General features: G+C 36.2%; 1 protein-coding gene across 1 annotated transcript; it reads left to right on the forward strand.

Moving 5' to 3' along the window:
* Positions 1-416: 416 nt before the first annotated feature.
* LOC145787208 (von Willebrand factor-like) lies at positions 417-20,779 on the forward strand. The gene is made up of 23 exons (XM_082598932.1): positions 417-504; positions 1,493-1,588; positions 1,985-2,154; positions 2,348-2,496; positions 3,304-3,512; positions 4,171-4,298; positions 4,881-5,097; positions 5,427-5,546; positions 6,098-6,209; positions 6,836-7,091; positions 8,071-8,137; positions 8,985-9,107; positions 9,661-9,837; positions 10,542-10,784; positions 11,054-11,205; positions 13,161-13,250; positions 15,652-15,765; positions 16,953-17,144; positions 17,822-18,067; positions 18,420-18,576; positions 19,714-19,873; positions 20,294-20,504; positions 20,768-20,779. The coding sequence occupies exons 1-23, from the start codon at positions 417-419 to the stop codon at positions 20,777-20,779; spliced, it is 3,489 nt and encodes a 1,162-aa protein (XP_082455058.1).
* Positions 20,780-21,129: the final 350 nt, after the last annotated feature.

Raw genomic sequence — 21,129 nt, forward strand, 5'->3', positions numbered from 1 at the left:
TTATTCTCTTTCAAACTGCCAAATCCGATATTGGATTTAAAGTTTTAACTTTAAGACAAATAATTTCTTACGGAACTAATAAAACGTTTGATGCAAGTTGTCAGTTTTTGCACTCGAACGTTTTGCTCTCTAATCAACTTAGTTAAGTTAAGTAATGTTAAGTAAGTCAAAGTAATGTTATAGTTAACCAGCATTACTTTGAAACACCACAATCCTCACTTCCATGATGCAGCACGAATACTGATCAAAAAATGTTACTTAAGACTATTTTTGGTGTTTGAACAAACTTAAATTTACAAACCAAGGTATTAAAATTTGCTTTTTCTTCTTTTTCGGCTAGGCTACGTGAAATGTGCTTTTTTCTGAAACGCAATCAAAGCACCCTTTAAGTATTTTTCTGCTGTAAAATAAAAGGCATGCGGATGAATTTAAAAGAACAAGCAAGCTTGAGAGAAACTTTAAATGATTTTAGTGATCTTCTGAAGGATGATGAGCTCAAAAGTGGTAGACCTATGCAGAATACTGAAAGCTTTTAACTTATATTTAATTGTTCAAATCATACTAAACTTATATTTTATTGCAGGCACAGACGAGCAGCCAATCAAACTCATGTTATAAAAAGAGGTAATTTTTTCAAGTAGGCTAAATAAGACATGGGCAACACTGCATTATACTGCATATACGTTTTTTCAATTTTTTTTTCTAAGCGTATATAAAACTCCAGTAGCTTCCGGATAAGACCTTCTTACATCAATCGGTTTGGTTAAGCATCTCTGTTTTTTGCATTTCGTTGCCACCAATTCTAGGATAAACGTGTGAAATTGAATATGCTTGTCAGTTGTTGCCATACTCGCAGACTAAAAATCTAAATGACGTCACAAACAACACTTGATCCTCTGTAAATAACTTAATTGGAATATATTTTTGAAATGTGTGCCCATTTACTCTATTTCAATCTTTCGCGTAATTATATGTCACGTCACCTCAATTTCATATTTATCAATTAAATGTTCTGTTCACAATTCAACAAATATTTTACCAAATGAAAACTGTTGTATTTGGAGCCTCTTCGTACTTGTCTTATCATTGTATATTAGGCCTATTGGTCATTTCGTTCATTTAATTTCATATCAACTGATTCACTGTCTATATTGGATGGTATTATTAAGTTAGTTTGACAATTGTGTAACAGAAAAATGACAATTTAATAAGTATTGTTTTCACCAGCAACAACAACATTACTAAGACACTTTACACATCTTCATCGCCTTTATAAGTGAATTCATCAAGCTTAAAGCTACTGAGAATCTGCTTTAATCGTCATTTCTAAAAACAGTGTTTTGAACACACAACACAAGTCATGTTTAGCCTACATTTTAAACACAAATTGCGCTACCACTTGGCTATATAACCTATATGCAGGCCTGTACACTTTAAACATTTTAGTTTGTTTTAATACAGTGTCCTTTGTTTTCGGTTATCTTTTCAATAGGATCTTGTGATCCTCCATGCCTGAATGATGGGAGCTGTATTGGAGGGAACGAATGTCATTGTCCAACGCCTTTTTACGGTTACCGATGTTCATATAGTGAGTAACTATTACAGACTAGTGTAAATAATAGCCATTTGAACATACCGTAATTCAGATTTAAAAGCGTAGCCCTTTGCGTTTTGTGTGGTTTTCAATACATGCCTGGGTATAGAAGTTGACTGGTTGAAGCTTCTACTTTATAAACTGAGCTTATTTTGAAAATTACTGCATTTACCAGATGCTTTTTAATAACAATAGAAATTTTCAAAAAGGAACACTTCTAAATGCTTAATAGCCAAATAATTAAAAATCAATCGTAATCATGGGCTCATGTTTTTCAGCAGCATTGTACAAATTAAAAACTTTTATTTCTACTAGTTATTAACTTTTTCTTCTAAACGTGTATCCTGCAACTGACTACATTTTAAAACAAAACATAACTTGCTTTTTTAGCTGGCTATCCTGGAAATGTATTGACACCAATTAAATCCAACACGTTTCAAGAAATTAGAATGTGCAGCATGTTTGGACCTGGCAACATCATCACGTTTGATGGACTTTTCTTCGATTTTCCTGGCAAGTGTCAGTATGAGATGACGTTACTCGGAGAACCAGACATCAAAGTGAGAATTAACACTTAGTGTTAGCTTGTCAGTGCTTTGTATCAGCTATTTCTGACTCTAGTCTAGAGCCTTTTTTAACAAGTCTGAATACTGTATAAATGAGGCTTAAACGCACATTTACTGGACTACTGCAACTAAACGTAGGCTACCACTTCTTCATATAGATATGTATCTCTAAACCTTTCCTGATTAGGTTTTAGTCCGAAAGAACGGCAATTGTACATCCAGGAGTCGCTACTTGTACGAATATGCTCCATGTAATACTGGGGTAACAATTCACGTGGCCAGTTCCAATAGCAAAGTTTTTATCAGCCCTTCGTTTTTTACACTGAACGGCGAACCGTGAGTACCTCATAAATTAATTTGTACGACATCACTTCTTAGCACATCTCTTTTATTTCATAATCGTTATATTTTTGAAAGCTACAGTCTTAAGAAAGCTTTAGAATTTTGCAAAGACATTTAACTGATTAAATAGCAAGAATCTAGTTGAATATTTAAACCAGCTTGCTTCATTAAATAATTAATTGCCTACATGCCAACACTTATATTAGTTTCAACACTTAACTGATAAATGAGAACGAAATCGCATGTAGGCCTACAGGAACTGCAGTATATCTTTTCGCAATTTTAAAATGCAAGTTATTTGCCCTAAAGATGTGCATTGCCATGATGATGCACGGAACGTTAGTAAAGCATTAAACACAAGCGGTAAGATGACAGCTTATGTGTGTAGCGGTGAGATGACCAAATTGGTGAGTGAGATAACCGTTTCTTACCATATTAACCTGGTTCGACACCAGGCTGAGGCGGATTTTACAAACACTGTCAAGTATATCCGGGTAATCAATTGGGTGGGCGTAGCTGATAAAAGATGACCGAGAAAAAAGAGCCGATCATCTTTTTGTTATCATTGTGCAATAAGTAGGTTGCCTAGAACAAAAACCTCAACTTCTCATCAGTATTTTTTTTAACTTAATTTTACGTTTCTAAACTGTCCAATGAACGTTGCTATACTTTTCATAACGCAAATAACAACTTTATAAGAGGTACATGAACTATCCTCCATGAGTGACAATTTTCCAAGTTGGAGAAGGGATGCTTTCCCAATTGTTAATTTGTTACGATTTTTCTCCTTGTTTGGTGTAGGATTACTCTTCCCTACGATGAACACCACATGATGTTGACTCGAATCTTTCCTTACGTCGTTTTTACGATCGGTGACGTCACGGTACGATATGACGTACACTCGGGTTCTGTACACGTCATCATCAGCTCAAATCGCTACAACGACAAAGCAACAGGACTTTGTGGCAACCTTAATGGAATCACGACCGATGACTTGAAAACTAAGGATGGTATGGAATGATCCTTACAGTCTTAATGGTTAAGATCAGTTATTCATCCGCAACTATTGTACCAACTGGCCAATAGCGTAAAGTTACACCAATATGAAAAAGTAAACTGGAGCTTTTTATGTGGTGAATTTTTAGTTAGTTATTTGCCTCAAGGCTGATCTGCCACTCTTCTCTCCTCCAAAAATTCCCATCTTCTGCTTTCCTTTTCATGTCACTTTTATCACAAAAATCAATATTTTCATGCTTTTCCTGTCTGTTTATCTACCATCAACATCTTCTTTCTATTAAACTTTTTTTGCCATTTCAAAATTTGAGGGGTTCTGCCTTTCACTAAGCTTGAGAGAGTAGCTATGACTTCTGTTATATGTTGGGCTGGTGTCAAGCAGATATTGTCTTGCTGAGTTATCAAGCTTTCACACAATACTGAATTATCAATATGCACATATTTTGGCAAAGAATAATATATGGAGCAGTTGAAGATGTGTTCTGTGATTTGTATTTACACATACATATCTACAATGGTGCCATCTCCCATTTACTTGTGTTGAACAATTCAGGAAGAAAAAGATTAATTTTCACAGTGATTTAAATATTCAGTATATTTTCAACAGTAAGTTACCTAGGACAACCTTATAAGCGAAATCTATCATCGATTTAGGGTTCTCGATGGCTGCTCCAATGACGAGTCACCTTTTGGAAAAAACGTGGATCGTTGAAGACACCGACGAGACTTGTAAGGATAATGTAATACTCCTAAAAAACAATATGGAATGCATTCAATCAGCGGTATGGATGTTTTTGTTGACATAGGTTATCATAACTAGGGAATTTTTTCTTGAATGTCGATTGGATGGTTGACTGATTAATTATTGAGTTAAAGTTATTTTTAGTTTGACTAATTTAAGATTTTATGGGAATTTAGTTGTGATTATCGACTGCGTAGCTGAGTGGTGAGAACGTCTGCGCGACGTTCGAAAGGACGTGGGTTCGACACCGCTCTAGACCACGCGGCTGTGTCTCGGCAAAGACGCTTAATGTCAAGCCAAAATAAGGGGAGCAGCTGGCTCGAAGACTATATGTCACTTCGCTGCTTCCTGTCGTCTGTTGTATCGCATTTGTGATCGCAGTGTACTGTATGTTATCGCAATGAGCGCAAATAAAAGCATAATTATTATTATCCTGCCTTTACCTTGTGAAAAAGTAAAAAAATATATAACGAAAAATAATTATATCAAAGTTATACTGTGAAATAAAATATTTTGGCTGAGAATGTTAAACTCGTTTTCTGAATTAAAAATTTTTCAGAAGTTTTATTAAATTTCCACTATGTTGTTTCAAGAGTGCGTAAAAACAAGCACATTTTTTTAGGAAGTAACTCAGATTTGCAACATACTGCTCGATAGTTTCTCAAGATGTCACAGTCACGTTAATCCAGCTTCCTTCTTTGACTTGTGTAAAACGGAGTTGTGTAGATGCAATTACACTGCTCGTCAAAACTGCCACTGTGATGTCATAACCATGTACTCGCGATATTGTGCCGTATCAGGAGGAACGCCCCCGGAGTGGAGATCTGGAGCAGAATGTCGTACGTTAGTTTGAAAAAGGAAATGTTTATTTTAATGTTTATTAAAGTAAAAGCGCATTTTATCAGCTACTTTAGCATTAACTTTTGTTGTTTTTTTTAACCTGAAAGAACACCCTTTAAATTTTAATCTAAGCCACGAAGACATATATACACAACCATGCTCCAACATTTCAGGGGGGAAAAGTGATATTTACACGCACTGCTTGTGTGCACTATTTACTCGGAAACGATAGGTTTTAAATTCCAGTTATTCATTATTTCAACTACTTGTTCATTATTATTCTATTGCATCGCTTGCTTTATGCTTATTTTTTGCAAACCATTTTTAGAAGTGCGTTGTCCATTCAGTTACCAGTGGAAAGAATGTGGAGTTGCGTCGTCTCCATCATGCTCCATGCCTTACTTATTACGTAGCCAGCGTTGCTTCGACCGGTGTCAATGCCCAACAGGTTTGTAAAAATCCAAGACAGCAAAATCCAGTCAACGTCTACCGACGTTGAATCAATGTAAAAGTGGCGGAATTTGCTGTTTGGAAAGCTATTACTCTTCACTCGCAAGATAATAAAAAGAGAGGAAATCGATCAACAAAACGTTTATCGGATGATTCTTTCTTTTGATTTTCGGTCTCCTTTTTATTGTAACCAGTGGCGTACGCAAACGGGGGGGGGGGGAGGCATTGAGGTTTGTCTCGGATTTTAAAAAAACGTTTCCGTAGTTTAACGAAATGGAGTACAGCATTTAATATATTTTGGATAGCATTGTCAAGGCAAATACCAATGTTGTTTCAAACTATGCAAATACTAATCCATAGCATGCCTCTCCGCCCTTGCTTACGCCCCTTGTTGCAGCTTTGTTTTGAAATTGATATCACTAACAGTTCAACAAATGAGTTGAAATAAAAGACAGAAAGCTGACATTAAAATTTTTCATTCACTGAGGTTTCTTTCACTATATCTTGTAATAACTGCAGCACAAGTTGATGTTGATGAATGTGTTGCAGATCTGTACGAGCATAAGTGGGGTTGCACGGAACTCCAAACCTGTCCATGCGTCCACAAGGGCATTGAGTACAAGCGGGGACAGACGACGAGCATCTATAACTGTAATAAATGGTCAGGTCACAATCATTATAGCCTACCAAGTCATGTAGCCTACAGATTATATAATTTAATTTTTTTTTATCTATTTTTTTTTTTTGATCTGAAAAGTTGGTAAAGATGTCCGCCCGTTAGTTGAATGGTCAAGCGTCCGACTGAAGATCAAGTGACGCTGGTTCGGCTCTTGGAGTGTGTGCTTGAGCAACGCATTCAAGGACTGCACCTAGTGGATGGAATAGCTTACAGATCACAACACTTCAACAACTTTGGAAACTTCACTCTCCTTCTCGGTGACCGGCCCTGCGTCAGTGGTTCGAAGCCTCTACAAGTCTGTGAAACTGTCAGGAATAACTATCAAAGACTGAGACAGACTATTCACTAGTTCACCAGTCATTTTATTTATGAAAGACTTTGTTAGTCCTAGGATAAAGATTCAAAACTAAAACCAAGATATTAAACGTCAAGTCAAAATTTGATATTTTTTGGGTCATAGGTGCTCAGCATTTGATGTTATCACAGGGCGCAAGGCGAATTGAGAATAAAATAGGCCTACCAGAAAGCTTTAACATCTTCAACGTTAAAAAAGACAATGCTACTCAAGTCATTTCCTTCAGGAACAATCACTGGTTTGTAATTTTTAGCGTTTGCGACTCCGGCCAATGGGAATGTCAATCGTCCATGTGCCCGGGTGTTGCTCATATACACGGCTTTGACCATTTTAAAACTTTTGATGGCCGATTCTATACCTTTGTTGGAGAATGTCAATACATCTTTGCAAAAGATTGTGCGGAAAATGACTTCTCAATTTATACCGAAAATTCTGAGTGTGGGGCAGATGTCGGAGTCAACTGCAGAAAGTCTTTCACCATCAGGTTGACAGACAAGGAAAAACAACAGGTGGGAACAAGACTTAATTTTCAGATAGCCGACTTGAAACAGAAACAGGAAAAGGACTAAGTGTGGTGCAATACGGTACCTGGACATTTTGTCGAAAGACATTTTGCCGAAAGACATTTTTCCGAAAGACATTTTGCCGAAAGACATTTTGCCGAAAGACATTTTGCCGAAAGACGTTTTGCCGAAAGACATTTTGCCAAAAGGACTAATTGCCGAAAAGACTAAATGCCGATTGGACAAATTGGCGAAATTATACAAATGTATTATATGTATTATCATAACCTAATAACACATAAATATCATTCACAAACAGATTTCACTCACAAGTTATGTCCATTAGGCAATTAGTCCATTCGGCAATTAGTCCTTTCGGCAAAATGTCTTTCGGCTAAATGGGTTTCGGCAAAATGTCTTTCGGCAAAATGTCCGCGCACTGTGCAATACACCCTACTGCTATCAAACGTTTGAACTTGGGATAAATGTCAAAAGTGTAGTTTCAAAATTTGGCTTTTATTCTGTTCAATTATAATCACTTTAAATTGATGAATTGTCATTTTACGCATAAGGTAAAGAAATTTTATCGTTTTTTTTTTCAGTTTGTTTTATGTGGTCTTTATGAAGTTAAGTGAGGCCAATGTAATGTGATACCTGCAATAATGTTGTTGTGACCTTAGTGTGACAGTAAAAAATGTAAAGTGCCTGTTCTTTAACTGCAATATGCATAATAACTTTAATGTTTCATGTAGTGACAATTATTACGTTTTAAAGATGTTTTAATCTAAACGTGATGATACAAACAGATATCAATATTAATTGAGCACGACCTTGAACATAGCATCTTTGTTTTCATTTGAACTGGTTTGAACTGGTTTGAACTGAACATTTGAAAGGTTCTTTATCATCATAAAGGGCGATTGCAGGCGAATAACTCAACAGCACCATGATATAACAACTTATATGTGATATGTTTTACACGCAGAATATAACTTTTCACCAAGGAAGTATTAAAGTCAATATGTATGAGGTACAACTTCCTTTTCAATCAGGTACAAAACAAAGTATTGTGTTCATTTGTTCACTGAATAGTCCAATAGAATTGATAGTTATTATCATGTTCAATAACTTGCAAAAGGTTCGTAAAAATGTTTGCCAGGCCACTTGAAAAATCGTGCTGGCGAAGCTAAGAAGTGTGTTTTCAATTTATATAATTTTTTTTCTTGCTTTCCTGTGAATTGACGTCCCCCCTGACTAGATGTAACAGGCTGGCTACGGTCCTCAAAGAGGTGCATTAGACCTGCTCAGAAATCAAAACTTTTCAAATTTTTTAGCTTCTCGCATTGTTTACCATGATTTTGACCATGAGAAATCCGAAATCCGAACATGACAACCATTTTGCTCTCAAATAATGGGTTACCCTGCCTCAAGAGGCCTAAACATTTTCATTTTTGCCAAAATCACTCATTATTGAATTGTTAACCCATGATCCTGACGATGGAAGTGTTTGTTTCAACTGAAAACACTTTCATCCAATGCCTTACTGATAGCTCACAAATGAAAATCAACTTTTGGATATTTGGCATCATTTTGAGAAGTGTGGAGAGAATAAGAAGAGTAAAAAGCAGCACTTAGCGCCACTAGTGTTGAAATGACATATTGCTTATTTCAGGCAACCAATAGGCTACACATCTTCTGAAATTTCTCAATCAGTCTAGTCTGACAGAAAGAGACCTTGCATTTATTTTTGACGAAGACGTCAAGGGGACGATATAAAAGTCATAATTACGTCATTCTGAAATTTTAAGCTTCACTTTTTTACTGAGAACACTTATTTAACAAAAGATCTAAGTTAAAAGGGTTTCATCTTTAGCAAAGCAGTTGAATTTGTATTTGCAGGTGATGCCCACATATACAGGGAGTCGTCAATATACACTACACTGTACCAAAGTGACTTGGGCCTTGTGGTTGTATGGGATGGTCATGGCACTATTTATGTCACTGTTCCACAGAAATACAGAAGTTGGTAGCTTATTTTAGAAAGTGTAATGTCTTAAAATATTAACATATTCTAGTTTGCAATAAAATGTCCAAAAAAAGTGTAGCATAGGCCTACTGTCTTTTTTCATAATAACTTTTTCTTCAGCGACATCTATTGAATGAAATGAGGTAGGCTAATAACTGAACGAGCTTCAATGGTAAGTGAAAGATTCGCACTGTTGGCGTTTGGGTTGCTCGTTTTATGATGCTCAGTCGCAAAAAGTAATAGCTAGTTTGTTGCCGGTGACATGTCAAGCAAGCTACAAAACTATGTCACTACCGAAAGAAACAAGACAAACTAAGTTGGATTCATGGTCGATAGTCATACTGAAAAGAGACTGTATAATATAGTTGACGATTTTAAGGGCGCCCGTTACTTAAACACCGCTCAAGGGCATGCGCTGTGTTCTGACTCAAACCTAAAGACGGACACGACGATTGTCTTAGCAGTTTATTCACTTGATTAAAATTTCAACCGCGATACGTTGAACCCTGGATTCGACAAAAAGTATAAAATGGTGTTTTTTGTTTGTAGGTAAAATGTGCGGTCTCGCTGGCGACTTTAACGGCAATGCTGCAGATGATTACAAAACGCTAGAAGGCGTAACAGAAAGTACAGCTCTCTCTTTCCGAAATGTTTGGAAATTGGATACAGATTGTTTTGATGTGGACGCCGAAATAATTGACCCGTGCAAGATAAACCACGAAAAAGGTAAAATAGCTAAAACAAAATTAAAGCAGACAATTTCTTTACATAAAAACCAAACACAGTCATGTTGATGGTCTGTTAACGCAGTTGTAGTTTAATAGTATTTATCGCAGCCTCTAGCCTATACAGTATTTACTGTATTTTGTTATATCTATGATATAACAAATCGTGTATTGTGGACACCAAAAAGATCTGCTTAAAATATACAGTAGATCAAATTAAACCCAACAATTCTGGAAGCTATAGTAAAGTGGGTGGCTTAAGCTACATTACGAGACAAAATTGGTACTAACTAACCAAATAGTCCTTGTTAAATAAAACAATGGCTATAGCCTACTGTATTTTGCAACAATGGTTTCACAATTTTGATATTGGCATCTTTGAAACAATTTTGTAGGTTCAAAATTCATCTAGAAGTTGACGAAACTAATGTTGGACAATCTTCTTTCGAGTTGATGCTTTAAGAATTTATTTTAAATCTACCACTGCTGAAATAAGTTGTAAGATAACATATAAAAATTAGATTAGGGCCTTTATATTCTTTCCACAAACTATAGCCTACTATAATGGTCCTACTCTGTAATATTATCAAAAATATTAAAGTGAGGTGGTTAGGTCTACCTATCTAAATTTGCTTCAGATGCATTCATCCTAAGATCTAAATCTAAAGGAATAAATTTAAGTTCGTCCTCTTTTCTATACAAAAGCTTATCTTAGAAAACATTTAGAACAACTGGCAGTTGAACTGTGTGACCTTCTTTATGGATTCCGGTTTTCTGATTGCCGCGATGAAGTCGATGTAAGTCCATTCCACAGAACTTGCATGTACGAAGTATGCGCGTGTACAAAGAAATCACCTTTGGAGTGCTTGTGCGATGTTTTGACGCTTTATGCTTACAAATGTGCTTTGCAAGGAATACATCTTGATTGGAGATCAGAACATTTGTGTAGTAAGTAGATCTGTGGCTTTTTTGGTAGCCAAGCTTTGTGCCACTTCATATATAGCCTGCAATAAGTCTGCAGTGATTCTCAGCTGCTTGCACTTGACATTTGCAGAAAACAAAATATTGTCAAGTCTGCAAGCCTCTAAACTTCCACTAGTAGCCTAATCTTGACTCTGAGTGATCACTTTTAAAACTTACATTAAACAATACAAACTATAAAGCACTTGATGAGCATTTTGTACAGTCACGGTTATTTTTGTTTCAATCGCTTTTAGACGTGGAATGTAAAGAAGGACAAGAATATCAAATATGTGGAAGTGGTTGCGGAAAAAGTTGCAAATCACTTTCTGTACCTGAGCGTTGCACGAAGCGATGTGTGGAAGGATGCAATTGCCGTGATGGATACTACCTGAATGTTTTAGGTTCGGTTTGGTTTGATTATAAATCACAAACTTAAGTAGGCCTTTAGGTTACTTATTGGAGAAGCTGAAAAATTAAGAGGACAGCCACCAAATAGCCTATTCAATACAATACAACAGATAAAACGGTAAAACTGTCAGTTTTCTAAAAATACAATTGGTTTTTAAACATTGTTGATTAAATTTCATGACAATAACATTTAAATTACTGTTAAAAAGACGTATTTAAATCAATGTTTGAAAATCTTGTACAAGGCAGTCGTTTGCATCCATTATGTTTAGTAGTGCTATAACGTTTAAACCACGTGGCCTAGATAAAACATGAAATGTCTCTTGAGTTGACGACGTATGAGAATTTATTGCCATTAAAACGACAGGACACTGCATATAGTTACTCGCAGGTAAAAACTTCAAGCTATTTCATCAATCTCCGTAAGGACCGTAACCATCATTAATGTAGTCTTACGTTAGTGGTTTGAAGCACAATTTTCCATTTTTTTGTGTGACCCCTTAATCAATGTGACAAAGTGGTTCAAACCAATGTGACAAACCAACGCAAATACCTCGTTAAAACAAACGAGATAAAGTAACACAAATACCACATTGGGGTTAAATAGAAAATTCATGTGAACACCACATTCAAACGAACACGACTAAATTAGCCTACATCCGTACCAGGCTTTCAGTCAATCCCACTTGCTCAACCCAACAAGTGACTTTCGAACCAAAGGTGCGACGCTCGAAAGAACGTAGTTTCAAAACCGCTTACGATCATGCTGTGCTGTTGGAATGACGTTTAATGGCACAGTCTACTGTTCGCCCAGATGGCTGTTGTTTAAGCACCTGACGTCATGAACTAGGATGCTTAGAGGTCATAGCGGTGTTAGTTCGCCTCTTGGGGTGGGCGCTTGAGCAACTCATTCCAAACACTGCTTCCCACGCAGCGGCACCAAGTGGATTGAATAATTCACAGACAACACTTTAACAACAAGTGGAAACTTCACTCTGTCAATCTCGATGACCGTGCTTGCCTCAGTGGTTCCAAAGCCTCTACTCAAGTATGCAAAACTGCCTGTAGGCTATTAATTGCTTTCAAAAAATTAAGCTCATTCCGAATCCGAGGATAAAAATTTTTACAATCGATCAATGTTAAAGCAAAATTTGAAGATATAATGAACCTTATGAATGTATCACATTTTCAAGTGGTTGTGGTTCAAAACATAGGCTACACAAAAAACGACACCGATTTCACTAATCACCACCATCAGCACTTTCAGTCTGTGGTAGCCCACTACTGGGCCCTCCCTTTTTATTGCCAATCTAGTCGATCATGATTTTACAAATGTGGTTGTTATATTTTCGTAACTAACACATGGTCTCAACGTTATTTTGCGCTCTGGACAGTATGGTATGAGTTGTCATATTGCAACAAAATCAATTTTTAGGTGTGTGCGTCACTGCTGAGGAGTGCGCTTGCTACCGTTTTGGAAATTGGTACAAGCCAGGAGAGACAATACATGCATCCAGTCAAATGTGGTTAGTCGCAATAACCTTCATTAACGCTGTTATTTAATGACATTTGATGATAAAACGTTGTGATAAAAGCAGACTTTCATTTGCCGTAGGCCTACTTTGAAGTAGGCTATCGTAGTTCAGCTTATGCCTTAATTTTACAACTTTCAGCCCTAATTCACACAATCAACTGATTTTATAAAAACTTAAAAACGTAAAACGAATTTAGAAAAAAATAGTTTTACTTTTTTCATTTAAACGCAGCAAAACACCCAAAATAGTTAAATTTTGGTTCAAAATAAGATATGCTATTAAACAGAGTGGTTTTTGAGTCAAAATTCCCTTTCTTTTTTTAGCCAGTGTGTACGCGGACGATTGGTGTGCGAAAGTGTAGGAACATTTCCAACAGCTTGCCCATTTGGCCAAGTGTACCATAATTGCTCTTTCCCAGAAATTATGTACATGGAAAAAATATTTGGAAGATGTGCTAGATCTTGTCAGAACAGACATCTTCCTTGTCCCCGTGCATTTTGCACTTCAGGTAAATCGTTGCAGGGAATTCCCCTTTAACATAACCATAATTATTTTCTTTTTTTTATTGCTTCAATCTGTGCGGACGTTTTAATGATGAATGAAGGAGTGAAATTTGCTTGTTTGTAAAGTGAGTTTGATTTTACCAAATTATTGTTTTTCGGAACTTCAAGTAGGCCAAAATGTTTTCAGTAAAATCATAAATTTTTAAGCAATTTCCTTTTGCCATATTAAAAAGTGTGGCTCTGTAAGGCAATTTGTCAGGAGGCTAACTCACTTTTTTGTCTACTGTAGGTTGCAGATGTCCCAATGAATATGTGTGGCATCATGATCGATGTATTCTTCCTGAAAAATGTCCTTGCTACCATAACAGCAAAAATTATAAAAGTGGGGAAGTGATTAAAATCGAATGCAATGAATGGTAATGTCTGTTGTAAAATTTTGACAATATTTCTTGTGGATAAATTATTATAGGTGTGGTGGGAATGATCAAAATTTTATTGTATTTAAAAAAAAGGGTTCTTAGTTCTTACATGTTCTATTACGGTAATGATTTTCAATGTTCATGCTTCTTTAATCATTGCTGGTTTGAAATACCATAGCCTAACATTAGAAAAGAAAAAGCACAAAGGCTTTGTTGACATTAAATGCACATTTTAATTGTCACCTTTTTCATCATTAGTACACTAGCTTATATCCAAAATTGTAGATTGAGATTTTGATTAAGAATTTGGATTTTATAGCTTAGTGGTTTAAGTGGTTAAGGATCTTGAACAATTATTCTCCATTCATATCCATGTCTCCATAAAGTGTTGTTCAATAAACTGTGGTTTGACTTACTGTTATTTCAATCAAAGATCATTCGACTAATAATTGTTATTGTTTGTTCAGTTGTTTTTTGAGCAATTGTTATTTCAAACCATTTTTTCTCATGCAGTTGTTATTTTAAGCAATTGTGGTAACAAGTGTACCGTAATGTCGTTTGAGAACCATTGCGATATGCTACTTGTCTAGTATTGTTAGCAATACCTTTACAATCTGATTGAAGAAATGCATGCTGTACTAACAATAAGTTTTACAACCGTGTTATTTTAGGTAAGCAATGGCATTGTTTAATTAGGTATTCAAAAAAAGTTGTTCATTGTTATGCTTGTATTTAAACACAGTAGGTATTTAGATTTGTATATATTGCAGCACATGTGAAGAAAGTCGATGGCAGTGCACAAACTTTCTCTGTGATGGTGAATGCAGCGTAACAGGTCAATCTCACTTCAAAACGTTTGATCAAAAGTGGTTTGACTTCACTGGAAACTGCGAATACATATTAACCACGGTATGAAATGCCAGGCTTGGTTAACTCGTAAAAAAGTATTATGATTTCATGATAACATAATTGGAAAAATAGAATTATCCAGTACTGTAAACTAATTTATCTGCCTTATTTGCAGTACAAAATGATTGTAATCAATTTTTGTTTGTTTGCTATCTAGGTGTAGGAACTAATGTCTTTGTGCTTTGTGGACAATCAATAAACACTATGTTTGCATAATTGATAATGTTTTGTTTGGTTGATATATAGTTTTGACTTTACTGTAGAAATTACAGTATTAATTGTCTCCAATTTAAGTCTTGGCTTTGCTGTGTTGGTGTACTTGTAGCGCCCGAGAGCTCTCTCTGACATCACGCGCTTAGCTTGACTGGCGTCACATCAGAACCTCGGAATGTACTTAATTTATACAAATACCACAGGCTTTTAGTGCAATCCCGTGTCTCACTTAGAAATCTAGGGAATTGAATATAGGGGATTGTAAGCCCTGAATTTTTGTAAGAATGTCTAATCGCATTCTGGCTAGTGCTTCATACACACGTAGATTTGCTGTTATGTTACATTGTGTGGTTGTGTACAGCAATTGCAATGCTTACAGTGGCTTTTTTCCCATCAAAACTAGGGTCCTATTTAAGTAACTACAACCAAGATTTCTGACTCAGTCGTTTTTCATTTTGCACTCACTCAAGAAGAACTCTTAATTTTTGAATTCAAGTCGGCAATGTAGGATGAGCGTTGTGTTAATTTCTGGTGGTGGGACTGTCAGTCGTTCCGGTGTTTTTCATTTGGTGCTCTTGTTGCCTAGATTCTGTCGTTCAACGTCAAGCTTGTTATGTTGCAATGAATCAATACACGAATCAATAGCGATTAGCGAAGACCATCATTTCCTGATGACTTCTTGCCATTATCATGTCCAGAAGTGTTGTCTCATCGACGACTGTGCATGAGCAGGCATGCCAACAAACAAGCATCACTTGTGTAGTCATGTACTATGTGTACATCTTAAATAGCCAACATACTATGTTATTTCTTTGTACAAAAAAAGTTAAGGTACCGGTATTTTAATCATGTAATATTTTCGCAGGATGAATGTGGCTCAAAGCCTGGATCTTTCAAAGTCACCGTCCAGTCAAATGCATGTGAATCCCTTGGCTATGTTTGTCATAGAATTGTCACAATTTCGTTGGGAAACGAAAATGTAATGTATAGGCTAGTAATTATAATGTAATTTATATAATTGACTAGAACAAACACCGGCTCAAAAAACAAAACGTAAAATTTCATATTGGTACTTTATTTTTTGGGGGATTTGCACTAAATTATACAGCATTGGACAAATGGACATGCTGAGCACTAAACCATATGAGTGAGTGACTGGTAGGCATAACAAAGAAATGTTTAAGTTGAAATGATAGATTAATTTAAATCTTTAATTTGTCCCCTCAGTCCTTATTAGCAATTGTATATTTTTTGAATAGTTTTTCTGTCAACATATGCACCGGTTTCTTACCAAACATTTAAAAATTCAGTAGACAACATAACCAACGATTTTTTACTTTCACAACATAATACATAACAAAGCATTTAAGCTTAACAGTTTAGTTTAGCACCTCAGTGTAACGAAGTAAATGCTGGAAAGAAGTGTTTTAGTTTTATGCCTTAATAGTTTGAGTTTTTGCTAATGTAGTATTGTAGTTTTTTATTTTTTTATTAATCGAAATTAACTATTTTCCATCACTTTTAACGCAGACAGAAGAATTAGTTACGTAGCACTCCATTACCAACATTGTTTATTCCCAGACAGCAAATCATTGCAAAAAACGCTTGATTTGCTGTTTGGGTTCTGTTGTTTATTCCAATATTTTTGTAAACAAAAAAGTAAGAAATTACCTTACAGTGTCTTTTGTAAAATTTAGCCACTCATTTTAAGAACACCTCTTTCAATTCCATTTCAACGAGTCCATGCAACTAATTTCCAATTTCAAATGAAGTTTATTAAATTTTTATTTCATTGACCCAGAATGTATTTTTGCTTTTTAAAATTTGTGCAATTATACCAAAGTTACTGAAATACTTTGTGTTAAAAGAGGTCTGCACAGTAGGCCTACAAGATTTAGCCTAAACGTTAATTTCATTTCCTTATCAATTAACATCTTCTTTGATAAATGAATAGTTTTTTGGTGAAAGAATAGTTACCTGGATTCAGAGTTAGAAAACCTCACTTTCTTGATCTGTTGCGTTGTTCTTTCCCACCTAGTCAAACCCGTCCTTTTTTACATTGAATCTACGCCAGAATCAGTGTAAAAAGGCGGGTTGTGCTTGCTGCGGTGCGAAGCCAATCACATTTTCCTTGCATGGCTATTACAATAGAGACCTATCACTCAGGTGAGACAGATTGTACTGAAGTCTGGTGATCAGTCATCCGAAATTGAAACGCTTGAAGAAACCACTGGCAAGCACATCCCGTACCAGATATCAAAGCATGGATTTTTTATTGTGGTGACGACTGGGATTGGCTTGACATTATTCTGGGATGAAAAAACAAGGATATACGTCCAAATAGATTCGTCATATTACGTAAGCAATAGAGACCTTTTTGTTTTACCGTACGTTTAGATGTTATAGACTTCTGTGCCGAAGGCAACCAAGAGAGACACGTTTATGTGGTCTTGAAGTGATACTATTTTTTGTCTTAATTCGTACTAACCATCAATTAATTTTTCTTTAATTTGATGTTTTGTATCACATTATTAATGCTACAAGCTCAGGCCTCTTGCTTGAATAATTTACCAGTGATTTGTTTTCATTCTTTACTGTATCAGCAATTCTGACTATATGCTAAGTTGCTAACATACCGCGGAAGACGGAATGGCCCGTTTCGGTGAGTCCGATTCGGTGAGTCCGATCCCTTAACGGGGGATTTTTTCAATTTTTTTTTTAAATTATCGCGTACCGTAGCCTAATTATCATTGCCGTTTTAGGGTTAGAGGTTAGGAACTCACCGAATCAGACTCACCGAATCGGATTCACCGAATCGGACTCACCGAATAGTAGCAGACCCCGCAGAAGAACACCAAATATCTTTAATAACTAGGTCAAGATGTGCATGATTTCTATTATCAACATAACGAGAGCTTCTTTGTTAGGAACTGTTAGAGAAATGTAACCAACAATGCAGTTCGTGGTTTATGACCGAGTGGATTGCAGATGTGCAGTCTGCTTGTGAAAAGTTTACTTTTATTTTTTACAATCAGGGCAAGGTATGCGGTCTTTGCGGCAATTACGATGGAGATGAAAATAACGACTTTACTTTGAGAAGTAGAGAAGTTGTTGTTAATAACGTGGTATTTGGGAACAACTGGAGGCTCCGAGATTCGTGTCCAAAAAGCTCCTCCAACATTACAGGAAGTCAGTGTGACCTGTATCCTGAAAGACAGTCTTGGGCTATTCACCGATGCGGAATTATCAAGAGTAATGTTTTTAAAGAATGTCGTACTCAGGTATTATTGAGAACTTGAGCTACACTATTACCTCTACAACCACTTCTGAGTGAAACACTAAAAAGGTGCACTTGTTATGATAGGTTCCAGATTTTTCGTTTCCTCTGAAGCTAAGCGTAATTGTTCCTGGAGAAATTTCCGGATGTGTCAGGCCAACTTCTAAACGCTTTTAACCAAGCTATGTTTATCTTGTTGGTGCACCGTACTACATTGGTTACCACGTGCTGTCACATCAAGTTCTAACGTTGAACTGAGCCGAAGGCTACTAACAACGACCGATATGGCTAACTGCCATCATGACTTTTCCTCACGCTCTTATCAAACAACAAATTTTGTTACCGCCCATGCGCAGGTGGAACATTTTAAGTACCTGGAACATTGCATGACAGACACATGCGGATGCGACAGAGGAGGAGATTGTGATTGCTTTTGCACCGCAATAGCAGCCTATGCGTATGCGTGCTCTCAACATGGGGTGTTTGTTCGTTGGCGGTCTCACAGCATATGTCGTAAGTCAACTGATTATAGCGTAATGAGAGCAAGAATTTGAAATAAGGTTTTGAAAACGTTTGTTTTTTAAGTATTTGATTTCACAATAAATCAGAATCACACGTATAAAAACTCTCATGAATTTTTCTATTTATTAGACAATAATTAATTAAACTACCATTCAACGTTTTATAGGCAGAGAAAACTTTTTCTCGAACCGTAGAAAATTTCATTATCAGATCACCGCTTCAATGCGTGATGGAAATCTACAGATAAATCTGCATCAGGCATTGTAGAGTGCAAAAAACAGTGTTGCAGAACGCGTTTTCGAATATTAAATTCTCATCAGTGCAACTACGTTTATGAACGCAATAACAACGGTTAAATTTAAACTCAATACAATACATTACAAACATTATAAGGACATATTCTCAGTGTTCAATTGAATATTAATAAATCCAGAGACATCAGAAAATCACTTCCCGCATGCAATTCCAGACCGACATTACTCGCTTAAGGTGTTTTTTGTTAAAACAAACTTAATGTTCAAAGCAAAAAAGCCATCACAATGAACATCTACCGAATTATTAGACAATGGTTTTCACGAACGCACACAAACTGTCCTTAACAATGTTTTTTGAACTGTAACTTGACTTGAAATCACTTGATCTTAAGCCCATGCTTATGAGGTTGTCTTGCAACCCTTAGTTTTCTTTATCAAAGTGTTGAGCTGATAGATGTGAGTTTCATACCCCAAATGGTTTTCCCAAAGATTTCATGGAAATAATAACCTACCAAATTTTACACCACTTGCTATGTAGCGTTTAAAAATTATATGCTTAGTTTACGGCGATTTAAATAGGTGTACACAGGCCATGCTAACTTGCTAGTTTCGAATTTATTAGAGACTATAACCTTCTAATGTCTAAATTGACTAAAGGCTAATCTGCTACCCTCGATGGCAATTACAGTCGTTAGTAAGATTTATAATGTGAGGAGTAGTTGATAAATATACATTTTGTGTTAATTTTTGGCTACATTGTGCTATTGTTACCATGCACATTTCCTTGCCTTGTACAATTTCTATTACCTAAGTTGCAAACTTTGAAAAGGATTGTGTAGCCGACTGAAAAGACTTTACAAGTTTTGCATTTTAGCGACTATGTGCGAGGATTATAATAAAAACGATACGTGCGAGTGGCATTATGATGAATGTGGCACCTCATGCCCAAACACATGTTGCTTTCGTGATCAGGCTTGTCCGTTGCCTTGTCTGGAAGGCTGCCACCCAAAGTGCAAAGATGCCCATGTATTCAGGTATAACATTTGAAATAATTACGCAATTTGTCATGAGACTTGACGAAACTATTAAACTATCCTTGCTACTGTTCAGATGTTTTTTGTGAACTATTTTTCTTTGCAAGTCCAAGTGTTAAGGGGCTTACTGCCTTTTATTTTATGTACTGTGTGCCTTCGGTGATCTGTGCTAGATATGAGGGCATGTATACAGAAGTTATTTTGTTGATTTTTCATTCTATTTTCGAAGATCAGTTGCTCAGTTTATGCACAATAGAAGGTGCAGTCGCCTCGTTGGTGCTGTGGTTTGCGTTTGGTTTTTTCATTCAATATTTTTAACTTAATTTTCTATTTAATTGTAAGTTAAGTTGCAATCTGTCTAATTTCTTGAAATATAACCTTCAAAAATTTTGATGGAAGCTGTTGAACTTTGATTTTCAGTGACGAATTACAGATTTGCATACCTGAAAAGGATTGTGGGCCTTGCGTCACTCAGTCTTCCATCTTCACAACAACTCCTTTTAAGTCCCCGAGCTTCAACACCACAACTGCAGCAACAAGTTTGGTCTCCACTTTGTCTGGCACGAATGCAACTCATATGCCAACCTTGTGTTTGGAGCACTGCGTTGATGCGAACAATGTTTCTCGATCGGTGAGATGTACATATGCAATGAATTTTAACGTTTTTACAATGAGGAAAATAGTAATTGTAATATAAACTGAGTTTCGCCTTTAGGCTTTAGCAGCACGGTCGTATCTGTGATGATCGTGATCTGTATTCCGTAAGCGTGTAAAAAAAAACGCTGAAAACAGCGAACCCGCAGAATTAGGCTGAATCAGGTTGTTTTATCTGCATTTGTGGAGAATGGTGGTAACTATAATACGTCAGTTGTTTGTGAGAATGTTTGATTGCAGGGTGAATTATGATCTTTCTTAGGATTTGAAAACTCCTTTCTCAGTCGTTGCTCTGATTGCCTTCAATGGACTGCTGTTGAAATTTAGGCTGTAAATTCGGTTTGTAACTACAGCTTCATTGTCAGTAACTATAAGTATAAGTATGTACCCTGCTGTAGTATCATGTTGCCTTAAATTAGAAACTAATTATTTGCATGCTGTTCAATCACTCGATCGAATTTGGGCCTAAGGTTACCAGCTACTTTATACGTTCGGTTACATATCGCTATAGTTACCAATGGACCACATACGTTTGTGTTAAATCCCAAGCTTATGAGTCCGTCTTTTTTTTAATTCGCGCATGAACTAAAAAGCTTCAAAAA

The sequence above is a fragment of the Aplidium turbinatum genome, chromosome 18 (assembly GCF_918807975.1).
Source record: "Aplidium turbinatum chromosome 18, kaAplTurb1.1, whole genome shotgun sequence".
NCBI lineage: Eukaryota > Metazoa > Chordata > Ascidiacea > Aplousobranchia > Polyclinidae > Aplidium > Aplidium turbinatum.